The following is a 15512-nucleotide window of genomic DNA, read 5'->3' as shown; positions in this document are numbered from 1 at the left end:
TGTCTCTCTCGGCCTCTGTCTCTCTCTCTCTGTCTCTCTCTGCCTCTCTCTCTCTCTCTCTCTCTCTGTCTCTCTCTCTCTCTCTCTCTCTCTCTCTCTCTCTCTCGGTCTGTCTCGGTGTCTCTCTCGTCTCTCTCTCTCTCTCTCGTGTCTCTCTCGGTGTATCCTCTCTCTCTCTCTCTCTCGGTGTCTCTCTCGGCCTCTCTCTCTCTGTCTCTCTCTCGGTCTCTCTCTCTCTCTCTCTCTCTCTCGGTCTCTCTCTCTCTCGGTCTCTCTGTCTCTCTCTCTCTCTGTGTCTCTCTCTCTCGGTGTGTCTCTCTCTCTCTCGGTGTGTCTCTCTCTCGGTCTCTCTCGCGGTGTGTCTCTCTCTCGGTCTCTCTCTCTCTCTGTGTGTCTCTCTCTCTCTCGTTGTGTGTCTCTCTCTCTCTCGTTGTGTGTGTCTCTCTCTCTCTCGTTGTGTGTGTCTCTCTCTCGTTGTGTGTGTCTCTCTCTCTTTCTGTGTCTCTCTCTCGTTGTGTCTCTCTCTCTCTCTCTCGGTCTCTCTCTCTCAGTCGGTCTCTCTCTCTCTCTCTCTGTGTCTCTCTCTCTCTCGTTGTGTGTCTCTCTCTCTCTGTCTCTCTCTCTCTCTCGTTGTGTGTCTCTCTCTCTCGTTGTGTCTCTCTCTCTCGGTCTCTCGTTGTGTGTCTCTCTCTCTCGGTGTCTCTCTCTCTCTGTGTCTCTCTCTCGTGTCTCTCTCTCTCGATGTCTCTCTCGGTGTGTCTCTCTCTCGGTGTCTCTCTCTCTCTCTCACTTGGTATCTCTTGCTCTCTATTTCTGTTAGCAATTCAATTTGCTTTATTGGCGTGACGTAACAATGTACATATTGCCAAAGCTTATTTTAGATATTTACAATATGAAAATAATGAGAATCAAAATTGTCAATGGGATAACAGTAACCAAAATAACCATACATTGAACAATAACAATAAGCATACAGTAGAGTACATGTGCAGATTGATTAGTCTGTCAGACACTGTCCCTCATCTTATGACAGGCAGCAATGTAGTGCGCTGCCAACCCACAGCTCTCTGTGTCCTCCCCCAACAGGACGGGTAGCCTACTCTCATCAGAGAGGTCTTTTAAACCTTGACAGGTTTTCTTGTGTCTACCCTTCTCAATGGCAAGGCTGTGCTCACTGAGCCTGTACTTTGTCAAGGTTTTGGTCAGTAACCATGGTCAAATAGTTAGACACGGTGTACTGTCGATTTAGGGCCAGATAGCTGCATTTTGCTTTGTGTTTGTGCTTGTGTTTCCTAATAAGCAATGTAGTTTTGTTTTGACTTTGTTGTAATTTGTTTTATTCCGATTGATTGGATGTTCTGGTCCTGAGGCTTCAGTGTGTTAGTAGAACCGGTTTGTGAACTCAGGACCAGCTGGATGAGGGGACTCTTTTCTTTGCTCAGCTCTTGGCATTGCAGGTTGTGGTAATGGTATGAGAGGGGGTCACTGTATTTTAGATGTTTCCAAAACTTAATTGCTCTTATATGAGTTTTTATTATTAGTGGATATTGGCCTAATTCTGCCCTGCATGCGTTGTTTGTAGTTTTCCTCTGGACATATAGGAGAATCTTACAGAAATCTGCATGCATAGTTTCAATGGGGTGTTTGTCCCATTTGATGAAATCTTGTTTTGCAAGTGGACCCAACACCTCGCTGCCATAAAGTGCAATTGGTTCAATGACATATTGAATTAGTTTTAGCCAAATTTTAATAGGTATTTCAATTTGAATTAGCTTTTTAATGGCATAGAATGCCTTGCGTGCTTTCTCAGTTCATTCACTGCCTCATTAAGGTGTCCAGTTGAGCTTATTTTTAAACCTAAGTAATTGTAGTGTGTGCAGTACTCCTATATATTTTGAACCAATTGAGAACTTTGGTCTAATTCCCTGAGATCGGGATCTTCTTTTTGGGGTTTACTGCCAGGGCCCAGGTCTGGCAGTACTGCTCTAGCAGGTCCAGGCTCTGCTGTAGGCCATGTGCTGTGGGTGACAGCAGGCATAGCTCATCTGCGAAGAGTGGGCATTTAACTTCTAAATTGTGGAGACTAACACCAGGGGCTGAGGATTTTTCTAGAATAGTGGCCAATTCGTTGATGTAAATATTGAAGAGTGCAGGGCTCAGATTGCAACCCCAACTCTGGTTAAAGAATTCTGTTATTATCTTGCCAATTTTAATGCTGCACGTATTGCCAGTATACATTGATTTAATTATGTCATACGTTTTACCCCCTACACCACTTTCAATAACTTTGTAGAAAAGTTCTGTATGCTAAATAGAATCAAATGCTTTTTGGAAGTCGATAAAGCAAGAGTATATTTTGGTATTATTTTGGTGGACATGTTTATCTATCAGGGTGTGTAGGGTGTAAATATCATCAGTCGTGTGATGTTTTGGTATAAATACAATTTTGCTTTTACTCAAGACATTGTGCTTATTAAGGAAGTTTAGAACTCTTACATTTATAATACTACAGAAAACCTTACTGTTCACACAAATGCCTCTGTATTTGTTAGGGTCAAATTTGTCTCTGTTCTTAAAGATTGGGTTTATGAGTCCTTGATTCCAGATATCAGGGAAATAACCTACACTCAGGATCAAATTAAATATAGCCAATTGCAATTTTGCACTAGTGAGTTTGAGCATCTCATTTATGATGCCATCAGGTCCGCATGCTTTTTTAAATTTGAGAGCCTGAAGTTTCTTATAGAGCTCCTGGTCAGTAATTGGGGAGTCCAATAGATTTTGATGGTCCTTTATAGCTTTTACTAATCCATTCAACTTCTCATGAATTTGTCGTTCTGCGTTTGTGTCAATTTGAACGGTGTTGTAGAGTGTTTTAAAATGAGTTGTCCATATGTCACCATTTTGTATCGCTAATTCCTCTTGTTTTGATTTTAGATATATATAATTTGCCAGAAGTTGTTTGTGTTTATGGACTCCTCAATTAGTGTCAGCTGCTTGCTGTTGTATTGTGCTTTTTTGGTTCTGAGTGTATGTTTTTATAGAGTTTTAAAGTCTCACTGTAATGAAGGTGTAATTCACCATTATTTGGGCCTCTGTGCTTTTGGTTGGATAGTGTTCTAAGTTTTTTCCTTATAATTTTACAATCTGCATCAAACCAGTTGTCATCTGTGATATTTTTTTTTTTTTATCAATTTCAATTGTGCTTCTTTTGCCATTTGCCTGAGTATATAGTTGATGTTTTTTACTGCCAGATTGATGCCTTCTTTACTGTGAGTGAATGCGCTATCCATAAAGTTATCCAAGAGTGTTTGGATATTTTGGTTCCAGGTTGCTTTCTGATATTCTTCTGTGCTGTTTTGGGCCCATCTGTATGAATTTGTGATGTTGTACAGCTTACTGGGCTGTGAATGTGTGGTTGTTTCCATGTCTTTTCTTTTGAGGAACAATGTAATTTGGTGTTGGTGTTAGTGGCTTGACAGTGAATGAGCTGAGAGAGAAAGAGTCAATGTCTGTAATCATATAATCTACTGTACTGTGGCCAAGTGGTGAGCAGTAGGTGAATCTCCCCAAAGAGTCCCCCCGTAACCTACCATTGTCAAAGTACAGACCCAGGCTTCTCCAGAGCTGCAACAGATTCCTTTAGTTTTTGTTGACGGTGCTGTCACTGTTGTTTCTATGGGGGGAGATGAAGACAGTTAGAAACAGTATGGCCTCCCCTCGTGTGGTCGTTAGATCCGGTAGTGTTCCTGTGCGCGCATGGTAATGTGGTCTTGTCTCTGGTGGTTGTAGGCAGGCAGGGGGAGGATAGTCCTGCTGTTGGGGTGCCTGAGGTGAGGGGAGAGGTCAGGGTGCTGTCCTTTTCTTTTTTGCTTTCCGCTATCTTCGTTAGGGTGGGGAAGTCCTGCACAAAGAGCTGAGTGCAGCCTCACTGCCCTGGACCATGACAGTGCCGTTCTGGTACATGTTTACCGTCAGTAACCTGTTTTCCTGGACCTTATTGCTGTCCTCAAACGTGGATTTGCTTTCCCTTGCGGATGCCTGTCTTTGTGGTACAGCTGAAATGCCTGGTTACAGCTGAAATGCCTGGTTACAGCTGAAATGCCTGGTTACAGCTGAAATGCCAGGCAGTAGTGTGGTCTGTGTAAAATAACAGGTTTGTGACAGTCCAGTTTTGTGAGCAGTCGGCAAAACCAAGTTTCTGGGTTCTCCCTCAGAATTCTGTGTTTTAAAATTGATTCTTCCTTTCTCTGATTTGATTTCTGCTGGTTATTCAAAAAAAAGGGGGGGGGGGGGGGTTCTGTTGTTGCTGCTAGCGCTGCCTCAGTGGCCATTTGCTATGGTTACCACCAGTGAACAGTTAGAGCTAGACGGTATGCTTGCTGACAGATTTGAATTTGGCTAGCTACCACGATGAAGATTGACACAGTGAGTTAAAAGACCAATCCTCTCCTCCTGTGTTGCTCTTCAGTTGTACAATTTGGTTACCTGTACATTTTTTACTGATTTAACCTCTTACATCTATGGGGGCGCTATTTCATTTTTGGATGTCACAAAAAGATGCTCGACTATGCATATAATTGATAGCATTCGAAAGAAAACACTCTGACGTGTCCAGAAATACCAAGATATTCTCTGTGCGTGCCCTAGAACGTGAGCTTCAGGCAAAACCAAGATGAGATGGCATCCAGGAAATGACAAGGATTTTTGAGGCTCTGTTTTCCATTGTCTCCTTATATGGCTGTGAATGCGAGAGGAATGAGCCTGCCCTTTCTGTCGTTTCCCCAAGGTGTCTGCAGCATTGTGACGTATTTGTAGGCAGATCATTGGAAGATTGACCATAAGAGACCACATTTACCAGGTGTCCGCCCGGTGTCCTGCGCCGAAATTGGTGCGCAAAAGTCACCTGCCAGTATTTTTACATGGGATACAGAGAGGAAAGCAAGCTTCCACGAACTGCATATCAATGAAGAGATATGTGAAAAAACACCTTGAGGATTGATTCCAAACAACGTTTGCCATGTTTCGGTCGATATTATGTAGTTAATCCGGAAAAAGTTTTACGTTGTAGGTGACTGAATTTTCGTTTCGGTAGCCAGACGCAATGTAGAAAACGGAACGATTTCTCCTACACACAGACGCTTTCAGGAAAAACTGCGCATTTGGTATGTAACTGAGAGTCTCCTCATTGAAAACATCAGAAGCTCTTCAAAGGTAAATGATTTTATTTATTTGGTTATCTGGTTTTTGTGAAAATGTTGCGTGCTAAATGCTACTCAAAATGCTATGCTAGCTTTGCATACTCTTACACATATTAGTCAATTTCTATGGTTCAAAAGCATATTTTGAAAATCTGAGATGACAGTGTTGTTAAGAAAAGGCTAAGCTTGAGAGCAGACGCATTATTTTCATTTTATTTACGATTTTCAGAAATCGTTAACGTTGCGTTATGCTAATGAGCCTGAGGCTTTAGTCACAAACCCGGATCCGGGATGGGGAGTTTCAAGAAGTTAATCGTGTCAATCTCGTAAATTAACCAAAAGGTTATAATAAGTCAGGAGCCGTTCTTCTGCATGACTTCTCTCCCAGAATGTTCTCTCTCTCTCGCTCACTCGGTCTCTTCTCTCTCTCTCTCGATCACGATCTCTATTCTCACTCTCACAATCTCTATTCTCTCTCACTCATTCTTTCTCTATTCTCTCTCTAATTCAAAAGGCTTTATTGGCATGGAAAGTGTTACTGCACACATTGCCAAAGTAGTCGTATAGAAACATATTAAATCAATGAAATAAATCAAATAACATTCAATGATTAACAGGACTCCCCGCCTCTCCTCACTCACTCTCTCTCTCTCTCTCTCTAGATTGTGGAGAACTGTATTTGCACTCTGAGGAACCTGTCGTATCGCCTGGAGCTGGAGATGCCCCCGTCAAGGTTTCAGGGAGCCCAGGAGCTGGACGGTCTACTGGGCAGTGAGTCTCCCAGTAAGGACGTGGAATCCAGCTGCTGGGGCCGGAAGAAGAAGAAGAAGAAGAAGAAAAAGGGCTCCCAGGAAGAGCAGGTAAGCTTGGGGAATAATAACGCTGCTTAGGGTGCCGTTTAAGACTTATGTAGTGCACCTTGTTTTGCCCAGCGCCCATAGACACAACTTCCATCTGAGTGGTGGAAATATCACTTCCTAGGCCTCCAAAGTGAATGTTCACTCCAGGCGAGCTCAGAAATGTCACTTTCCAGGCTTTAATGTGAATGTTCACTCCAAATGTTTGTCAAACGTGTATGTATGTATTTATAGATGTATGTATGTTCTTTTTAATTAAGAGTAGTCTAGTAGCGAGATGAGTCTACGTTCCACCCCATCTGTTGTCTAACATGACGGAATCAGACGGAGTCTGCCTGTCAATTCCAAATCATTTGGGATTGAGTCGTCGTATCGCTTGATCTCCACAACAGATGGCGTGGGACGTGGACTCAGTAGACCACATCTGACCGACTTTGATTTTGGAGTGAGCTTTCCTCTAACTCTTCTAGGAGCCCATATTCACAAAACATCTCAGAGCAGAAGTGCTGAATTAGGACCAGGTATCTCCTGTCCATATAATATTTTTAATTCTGATCTTAAAACAGGCTCAACTGATCCTAGAGCAGCACTCCTACTCTGAGACACATACAGCCCCTGAGCTAAAGTAAACCTCAACACTGTACTCGGTCATCGTATACGGTCAACATTGTATTAGAACCTCTAGTCGTGATCATGTGTTCTCAGTGGGATGGAGTGGGCCCCATCCCTGGCTTCTCCAAGTCCCCCAAGGGGGCGGAGATGCTGTGGCACCCAGCCGTGGTGAAGCCCTACCTGACCATGCTGGCCGAGAGCTCCAACCCTGCCACTCTGGAGGGCTCAGCGGGCTCCTTACAGAACCTGTCTGCTGGGAACTGGAAGGTATATAGTACACACAGTGCGCCCTGAATGGCACCATATTCCATATATATAGCGCACTACTTCTGACCAGGGCCGGTCAGAAGTAGTGCGCTATATAGGGAATAGGGTGCCATTTTGGGACACAGTCAACACAGCACCCAGGAGAGGATATGACAGGAACACTGCTCTATTGAATGTTCTTTTCCCCCTGTGTAACAGGTATGGTTTCTTAGATGTGTGAAGGCAACCATTTTTAAATGGGAACTGTCAATTGTTGTTTATAGGTGAAGTCAATGTACATTTTTAAGTCTTCTATGTCCTGTGTGCTAATTACTGCAAAACACATTTCTTTCTTGGAAACTTGAAGTGTACACTTTTGGGTCGAGATGCGTTGGAGAGTTTAAACGTCCTCTCTCGGTCTTCTCTGTACTAGTTTGCGGCGTACATCCGTGCGGCGGTGCGCAAGGAGAAGGGTCTGCCCATCCTGGTGGAGCTGCTGAGGATGGACAACGACAGGGTGGTCTGCTCTGTGGCCACCGCCCTGAGGAACATGGCCCTGGACGTCAGGAACAAGGAGCTCATAGGTGAGGAGCGAACACGGGCTCTGTGAAGGGATGACCCGGGCCACGTTCCAGGCTGACTGCATTGCAGGCGCCTGCCAGGTCTCTCAAAACATGGATAGGTGTTTATCGTATCTGCTCACCACGTCCTATATTATAACAATTTGATCCCGACTGTGCAGTCGACGACGTGGCGCACAACAATTGGTTGTTCCAATGCACCTGCAATGTAGTAGGGGGGAACGCAACCCACCAGTACAGTAGGCTATGTACATGTGCTACACAACCACAGAGCAAATAAATAAAGACCAGCACTATATACTGGTTTACCTACATGGGCTATGCAGCATTACAGAGTATGAAAAAGGCAAGAGATGATGGGAAATTAGAGGTTCAAAATGAAGTAGAACTAGAAGAGTTGTGAGCGCTTGCTTACTCATCGAACTGCCCAGATCGCGCGCACTTAAATTGCATCCCCAAATTCCTTCTTGTTTTTCGTGAAATCACCCCTTTTCAGGGAAACAGGTTGTTATGGGATGGCTGCTATGGAATGAATGAGTTTGCGTCCCAGCGAGTCTGAGCCAGCAGAGCCTTTAGCCTATGGAGGGATTTCTCTTCGGGGGGGATCTGTAGGTGTAGACCCTTGGGGGGGCTACTAGCACTATGGAACGCCACATGGTTGGCTGTGGAAGTACAACTCAAGCTGAACTCATGTAGCATCCGCAACGTAAAAAGTACACCGTGTACTCTTACACGGCCCTAGAGAAAGGAATCTGCCGTACAAATACATTACGTAGGACACAAATCCAATGAATGTCTCTTTGTTTCCGTTTGTCTGTTTCTCTCTCTGTGGCGTTTTAGTTGAAGGTGTAGCTATCATTTATTTGCAGCAAATTTATAAAAAATACATTATGTTCTATGTGAAGGTGAGGATGACAGCTAGAATCAGTTTATAAAGAAACCTTGCCATTATCTAGATGGTCAGTTTATAACGGAAGTTACAAGTACAGTACATAAGCAGTACTCCCTCCCTCCCTCCCTCCCTCCCTCCCTCCCTCCCTCCCTCCCTCCCTCCCCCTCCCTCCCTCCCTCCCTCCCTCCCTCCCTCCCTCCCTCCCTCCCTCCCTCCCTCCCTCCCTCCCTCCCTCCCAGGGAAGTATGCGATGAGGGACCTGGTGAACCGTCTCCCTGGGGGCGACACCACCCTGCTCTCTGACGAGACGGTGGCGGCCATCTGCTGCACCCTGCACGAGGTCACCAGCAAGAACATGGAGAACGCCAAGGCACTGGCCGACACGGGCGGCATCGAAAAGCTGTTCAACATCACCAAGGGCAGGGGAGAGAGGTAAGGGAAGGGGGGGGGGGGCTGCCTTCGGCTGCTTGTAAGACAGAGTCTGCATTGCGTCCTAAATGGCACCGGATTCTCTTTATAGTGCATTACTTTTGATCAGAGTATTATGGGAAGGGGAAAAAACATACAAGGAAGAGAAGGTCTGGTCAAACGTAGTGCATTATACTCTATGCGGAATAGGGTGTCATTTGGGATGCACATGGAGAGTCTAAGAAGAGACATGCACACCTCAGAATGATCTAAGGCGAGATTCTCGAGGACGGTTGAGAGTAGACACGTTTTTCTATCACAGAAACATGCAATATGTCATGTATTTGCCACTGATTCCTAAGAGGCTGTGGTCCTAAATTCTCAGTGGTAATGTGTCATGACGCGTGTCTCTCTGTCCCTAAAAGGTACTCCATGAAGGTGGTGAAAGCTGCCGCTCAGGTCCTCAACACACTCTGGCAGTACAGAGACCTGAGAACTATCTATAAGAAGGTAAGAGAAGGACCAGGGTTGGGATGAGGAGGCCATTTACAATAGGGATACGTCTCAATGATCTCTCCTTCCTGCCAAAGTGTGCACATCAGACTGTTAAATAGCCATCACTAACCGGCCTCTACCCAGTACCCTGCCCTAAACTTGGTCACTGTCACTATCCAGCTACCACCCAGTTACTGAACCCTGCACCTTACAGTTGAAGTCGGAAGTTTACATACACCTTAGCCAAATACATTTAAATTCTGTTCTTCACAATTCAGGAATTGTTTAATCCTAGTAAAAATTCCCTGTCTTAGGTCACTTAGGATCACCACTTTATTCTAAGAATGTGAAGTGTCAGAATAATAGTAGAGAGAATGATCTATTTCAGCTTTTATTTCTTTCATCACATTCCCAATGGGTCAGAAGTTTACATACATTCAATTAGTATTTGGTAGCATTGCCTTTAAATTGTTTAACTTGGGTCAAACATTTCAGGTAGGCTTCCACAAGCCTCCCACAATAAGTTGGGTGAATTTTGGCCCATTCCTCCTGACAGAGCTGGTGTAACCGTGTCAGGTTTGTAGGCCTCCTTGCTTACACACTTTTTTAGTTCCTCAAATAATTTTCTATAGGATTGAGGTCAGGGCTATGTGATGGACACTCCAATACCTTGACTGACAACTTTGGAAGAATGTTGGGTTCCTTGTCCATTTGGCAAACCCATTTGCGACCAAGCTTGAACTTCCTGACTGATGTCTTGAGATGTTGCTTCAATATTTCCAAAACATTTTCCTTCCTCATGACGCCATCTATTTTGTAAAGTGCACCAGTCCCTCCTGCAGCAAAGCATCTCCACAACATGCTGACATCCCCGTGTTTCAAGGTTGGGATGGTGTTCTTCGGTTTGCAAGCACCCCCCTTTCCTTCAAACATAACGATGGTCAAACAGTTCTATTTTTGTTTCTTCAGACCAGAGGACATTTCTCCAAAAAGTACGATCTTTGTCCCCATGTGCAGTTGCAAACCGTGTTTTTTATGGCGGTTTTGGAGCAGTGGCTTCTACCTTGCTGAGCGGCCTTTCGGGTTATGTCGATATAGGACTTGTTTTACTGTGGATATTGATGCTTTTGCACCTGTTTCCTCCAGCATCTTCACAAGGTCCTTTGCTGTTGTTCTGGGATTGATTTGCACTTTTCGCACCAAAGTACGTTCATCACTAGGAGTCAGAATGCGTCTCCTTCCTGAGCGGTATGACGGCTGCATGGTCCCATGGTGTTTATACTTGCATACTATTGTTTGTGCAGACGAACGTGGTACTTTCAGGCGTTTGGAAATTGTTCCCAAGGATGAACCAGACTTGTGGAGGTCTACAATTCTTTTTTTCTGAGATCTTTGTTGAATTATTTTGATTTTCCCATGATATCAAGCAAAGAGGCACTGAGTTTGAAGGTAGGCCTTGAAATACAGCCACCGTCAATTAGCCTATCAGAAGCTTTTAAAGCCATGACATCATTTTCTGGAATTTTCCAAGCTGTTTAAAGGCACAGCCAACTTAGTGTATGTAAACTTCTGACCCACTGGAATTGTGATACTGTGAATTATAAGTGAAAAAAACTGTATGTAAACAATTGTTGGAAAAATTACTTGTGTCATACACAAAGTAGATGAATTAACAGACTTGCCAAAACTAGAGTTTGTTAACAAGGAATGTGTGGAATGGTTGAAAAATTAGTTTTAATGACTCCAACCTAAGTATATGTAAACCTCCGACTTCAACTGTACATAGACATGGAACACTGGTCACTTTAATAATGTTTACATTACATTTCATGTGTATAATACTGTATTCTAGTCAATGCCATCCTATTCCACCCTTGTTCATATACTATTCTATCCTACGTATTCTACAGAAATACTACATATTCTATTCACATACTGTCCATAATGTCTATACTTCCAATCACAGTATACAGTGCATTCGGAAAGTTTTCAGACCCCTTTTCCACATTAAGTTACCGCCTTGTTCTAAAATTGATTACGTTAACATTTTTTTTAAATGTACATTTTAAATAAATATTCAGACCCTTTACTCAGTACTTTGTTGAAGCACCTCTGGCAGCGAATACATCCTCGAGTCTTCTTGAGTATGACTCTACAAGCTTGGCACACCTGTATTTGGAGGGTTTCTCATTCTTCTCTGCAGATCCTCAAGCTCTGTCAGGTTGGATGGGGAGTGTTGCTGCACAGCTATTTACAGTTCGTTCCAGAGATGTTTGATTGGGTTCAAGTCTGGCTGGGCCACTCAAGGACATTCAAAGACTTGTCCTGAAGCCACTCCTGCGTTGTCTTGGCTGTGTGCTTAGCGTCGTTGTCCTGTTGGAAGGTGAACCTTCACCCATCTGAGGTCTTGAGCACTCTGGAGCAGGTTTTCATCAATAATCTCTCTGTACTGCTCTGTTCATCTTTCCCTCGATCCTGACTAGTCTTCCAGTCCCTACCGCTGGAAATCATCCCCACAGAATGATGCTGCCACCACCATGCTTCACGTAGGGATGGTGCCAGGTTTCCTCCAGTTGGAATTCAGGCAAAAGCGTTCAATCTTGGTTTCATCAGACCAGAGAATCTTGTTTCTCATTGTTTGAGAGTCCTTTAGGTGCCTTTTGGCAAACTTCAAGTGGGCTGTCGGTGCCTTTTACTGAGAAGTGGCTTTCGTCTGGCCACTCTTGTCTTAATATTTCTGTGTTTCTTGATTCCATTCTTTTACATTTAGATGTGTGTATTGTTGTGAATTGTTAGATATTATTGCACTTTTGGAGCTAGGAACACAAGCATTTCACTACACCAACAATACCATCTGTTAAATATGTGAATGCAACCATTTACATTTCTATTCGATTTGTTCACTTCCCTTCATTTAAAGGAAATTACTGGTGTAAGAAATATGAGTAAACTTCCATTAGCCCAATGCTTTTAGGTTTGTGGGATGTAGTGAAGGAGTGTACACTTCAGGAGAAAGGAAATATGGTTGTGACGCACCCCAGGTCTCTGTTGCTCATACTAACACTGTTTCCTTTCTCTGCTGGTCTTCAGGACGGATGGAACCAACACCACTTCGTTACGCCCGTGTCTACTCTAGAGCGCGACAGATTCAAGTCTCAGCCCACCCTCCTTACCAGCACCATACAGATGTCACCGGTCAACCAGTCAGGTCAGCCTAGCTACGTAGACGATCATTCACCTTGGCTACGTCCCAAATGGCAATCTATTCCCTAGGGGGCCTAGTGCACTACTTTTGACCAGGACCCACAGGGCTCTTTTCAAAAGTAATGCACTAGATTGGAAATGAGGAGCCGTTGGGGACATAGCCCTAGATAAGGACACATGCGTTTCAATTCAACGTTTCGTTGTTTTGATCTCCATGTTGTGTTCTCCACAGCTGGCAGTACAACCTCCTCTCCTGCAATGCTGGGAATCAAAGAACACCGTTCTGATTATCACAGGGCACAGTCAACTATGCAATTTTATAAAAACCAAGGGGACAACAATGTACATAAATACCAATATACAGGTAAACAATGAGCATAGAGAATTATCACACAAAAATCGCCCATAAAAACACAGGTATCGGTTGAGATGTTGGAATTTGATTGAAAACTTATCAGCCATGTGCACCAGACCGTGATCAAAGTATCCCCTAGGGCCTTTCTGCCTCTATGTAGGGCGTAATCCATCTCACCACTCCCAGGAATCCCATTCCATGCCCCCTCTCCCCTAGCACTCCCCTAGATCTCCCTTAGCTCTCCGCTAGCTATCCCCTACCTTCCTGTTTCTTATCATCCTTATTGGGAGCTGGAGGCTCTTAGACGGTCGGTAGTTCAAAAGAGCACTTGAGCCTCTTTGTTGCGTTTAAGTGGGTCTGCTGAGCAATATAGTGGCTGGTCCGCCTGCATTGTGAGCAACTCGGCTCAGCAGCCACTACAAAGCGGCCATTGTTAGTTGCCCTGAGGAAGAGTAGGGATACTTCCCAAATGGCACCCTATTCCTTATATAGTGCACTACTTTTGACCAGAGCCCTGGTCTACAGTAGTGCACTATATATGGAAATGGGGTGCCATTTGGGAAGTAGCCCTACTCTTCCTCAGGGCAACTAACAATGGCCGCTGCCAGATGGAGGGCCATCAATAGGGTGCTGAGACGGCAGAGTAAACAGAGCTGGGGAAGCTGCAGCCTCCCTGCCTAACCTTCTGCCTGTCTACCCAGCAACACTCCCTGGAGTAATATTGCACGGTAACAACGTTTATGTTCATGGCAATTTTTAGTTATACCATTATCTTGTTAATTTCTCTTCCAGGGTCTGGAAAGCCGTCACCATATTATGTCGGGTCCTACTCCTCACCGACAAGAGAGGACCCCAGAAGAGCACAGGTAAATTCAATACAGACTCTAAATCAATCCCTTCTGGTCGAATATCCCCATCTTTCCCTGCACTATCAACTTTGCCGGTGCAGGCGGCTGGTTCGCTCCGCTACACTAATGGAAGGAGACTGACACATATTACAGTGTGGGTGAATGAGAGAGTTGGGAGACGTCCAACACATCAGTCATTGTGTGAGGGAGAATGAATGTGACTGCTGTAATAGGGATGGGCTGGGCGGCAGTGGGTGCATCTCAGGCACCTGTCACAGTGTGGACACGTCCCTGTGTGCTCACTCGGATAACACCCAAGAGGAGGGATCTTTGTGCCCTGCTCTCCTCCCTCTACCCGTCTCTGACTAGACAGGAAATAGACGGTCAGGATATTACACCCAAAGGAGGCTAGTGAAGGAAGGATGTCTCATAATAACGGCTGTGACGTTTGATAACATTCCATTCATTATTTTCCGGCCATTACTTGGAGCCTGTCCTCCGATTTTAAAGAGCCACCGGCCACCACTCATTACAACCAACTTTGTTCAGCTAGACAGCCACACAGCGTGAATTTTGATACACAAAGTTGTAATACGTTTGAATCAACAAACTATTTATCATCCTTTTATGCCATCGGACAGTTGAAAGTAGATATTTTCCTGTATTTGACATAGACCGATCTGATTGTTGCTTCTCTTGTCTCCACAGCAGCAGATGTACTACACTGAGGAGCCGAGCAGGCGGAACTACGACACCTACAGAATGTACCTGCAGTCTCCACACGGCTACGATGACCCCTACGTGGAGGAAGTGGTCAGCTTCCCCCCCACAGCAGACTACAGCTCTAAGTCGCACGGTCACGGACTCAAATCCACCACGAATTACGTGGACTTTTACTCCACCACCCGGAGGCCTTCCTACAGGGCGGATCAGTACCCAGGTTCGCCAGATTCCTGGGTATAGGGAATCCATCTTGGAATCCCCGACAGATGAACTCTTCCATGAACTTTTACTTGTGTGTTTGTTTTTGAAAATGTGGATCTGAATGTGGAGATCGACGCGATGGCAGATGGAGAAATGGAATGTTAACCAAAGAAAGAAGGAAACCAAGGAATGTGTTTTTTTTTTTTTTTAAAGAAGAGCAGTGGTTGTGTTCAGGGCGGGCGGCACTGGACATTATCGTGAGTGGTGTCCTGCTCTGTCTAGATGTTACTTTTTCTTTTGGAAACTTGTAGCTGTGGTAGCATGGTGAAGGTGTGGGTTATGTGACGAAAGGTTTGCGGTAAAGAGTCAGAAGGGGGAATGTGTATGTTCGTAGGCAAAAATGGATCATGAACTCATATCTGTAAAAAAAAAAGTGTGTTGTAACCTAAAGATGTTAGTTTGTACAGAGGGATCAAATTGTATTTGTTCTTAATGTTGAGATTGTGTATGCCATGGAGTCTTGTACATTTCCTTCATTTTATTGTAAATACAGAAAAAATGCCACCTGGTTTACATTCATCAGCACTGGTAAAAGAGGTGTGCCATGTCAAATCTATATTATAGATCTATAAATATATGAAGAAATAAAGGGATGAGGGAAAAGATGGCATCATAACACAAACATGCAACGATAATAAAAGTTCACTTTTGTTTTTTAAATGAATTGTGTAATTGCAGACATTTTTGTGACTTTGAAAGATATTCTCTTTATTTTTCCATTCTCTGTCTTGGATCTTTCATCGATAGTTCGCTGACATTTTCTGTGCACAACAACCAACAGAAATAAATGTTAACATTTGGTCCATGAAGAGCTCTACAACTCCTCCCT

General features: G+C 44.2%; 1 protein-coding gene across 2 annotated transcripts; it reads left to right on the top strand.

The window, feature by feature from the left end:
- The first annotated feature begins 4391 nt into the window (after positions 1–4391).
- Positions 4392–15343, top strand: LOC135538667 (plakophilin-4-like). Of its 2 annotated transcripts, XM_064964565.1 has the most exons (10): positions 4395–4428; positions 5864–6061; positions 6764–6937; positions 7350–7500; positions 8629–8821; positions 9223–9307; positions 12383–12500; positions 12729–12860; positions 13644–13717; positions 14408–15343. In XM_064964565.1, the coding sequence occupies exons 1-10, from the start codon at positions 4414–4416 to the stop codon at positions 14660–14662; spliced, it is 1395 nt and encodes a 464-aa protein (XP_064820637.1). In that variant the 5' UTR covers positions 4395–4413; the 3' UTR covers positions 14663–15343. The 2 variants fall into 2 exon arrangements, with proteins under 2 accessions (XP_064820638.1, XP_064820637.1); XM_064964566.1 differs by lacking the exon at positions 12729–12860 and having other exon boundaries at positions 4392–4428.
- The last annotated feature ends 169 nt before the right edge of the window (positions 15344–15512 follow it).

The sequence above is a fragment of the Oncorhynchus masou genome, unplaced genomic scaffold (assembly GCF_036934945.1).
Source record: "Oncorhynchus masou masou isolate Uvic2021 unplaced genomic scaffold, UVic_Omas_1.1 unplaced_scaffold_16___fragment_2___debris, whole genome shotgun sequence".
Lineage (NCBI taxonomy): Eukaryota > Metazoa > Chordata > Actinopteri > Salmoniformes > Salmonidae > Oncorhynchus > Oncorhynchus masou.
This window is presented reverse-complemented; position numbering and strand designations above follow the sequence as displayed.

What these genes read in the sequence shown, in the direction of transcription:
- LOC135538667 (XM_064964565.1), top strand. An exon ending in ACATAAATACCAATATACAG is followed by an intron (nt 12,861 to 13,643) that starts GTAAACAATGAG and finishes TTTCTCTTCCAG; the next exon opens with GGTCTGGAAAGCCGTCACCA. An exon ending in AGGACCCCAGAAGAGCACAG is followed by an intron (nt 13,718 to 14,407) that starts GTAAATTCAATA and finishes TTGTCTCCACAG; the next exon opens with CAGCAGATGTACTACACTGA.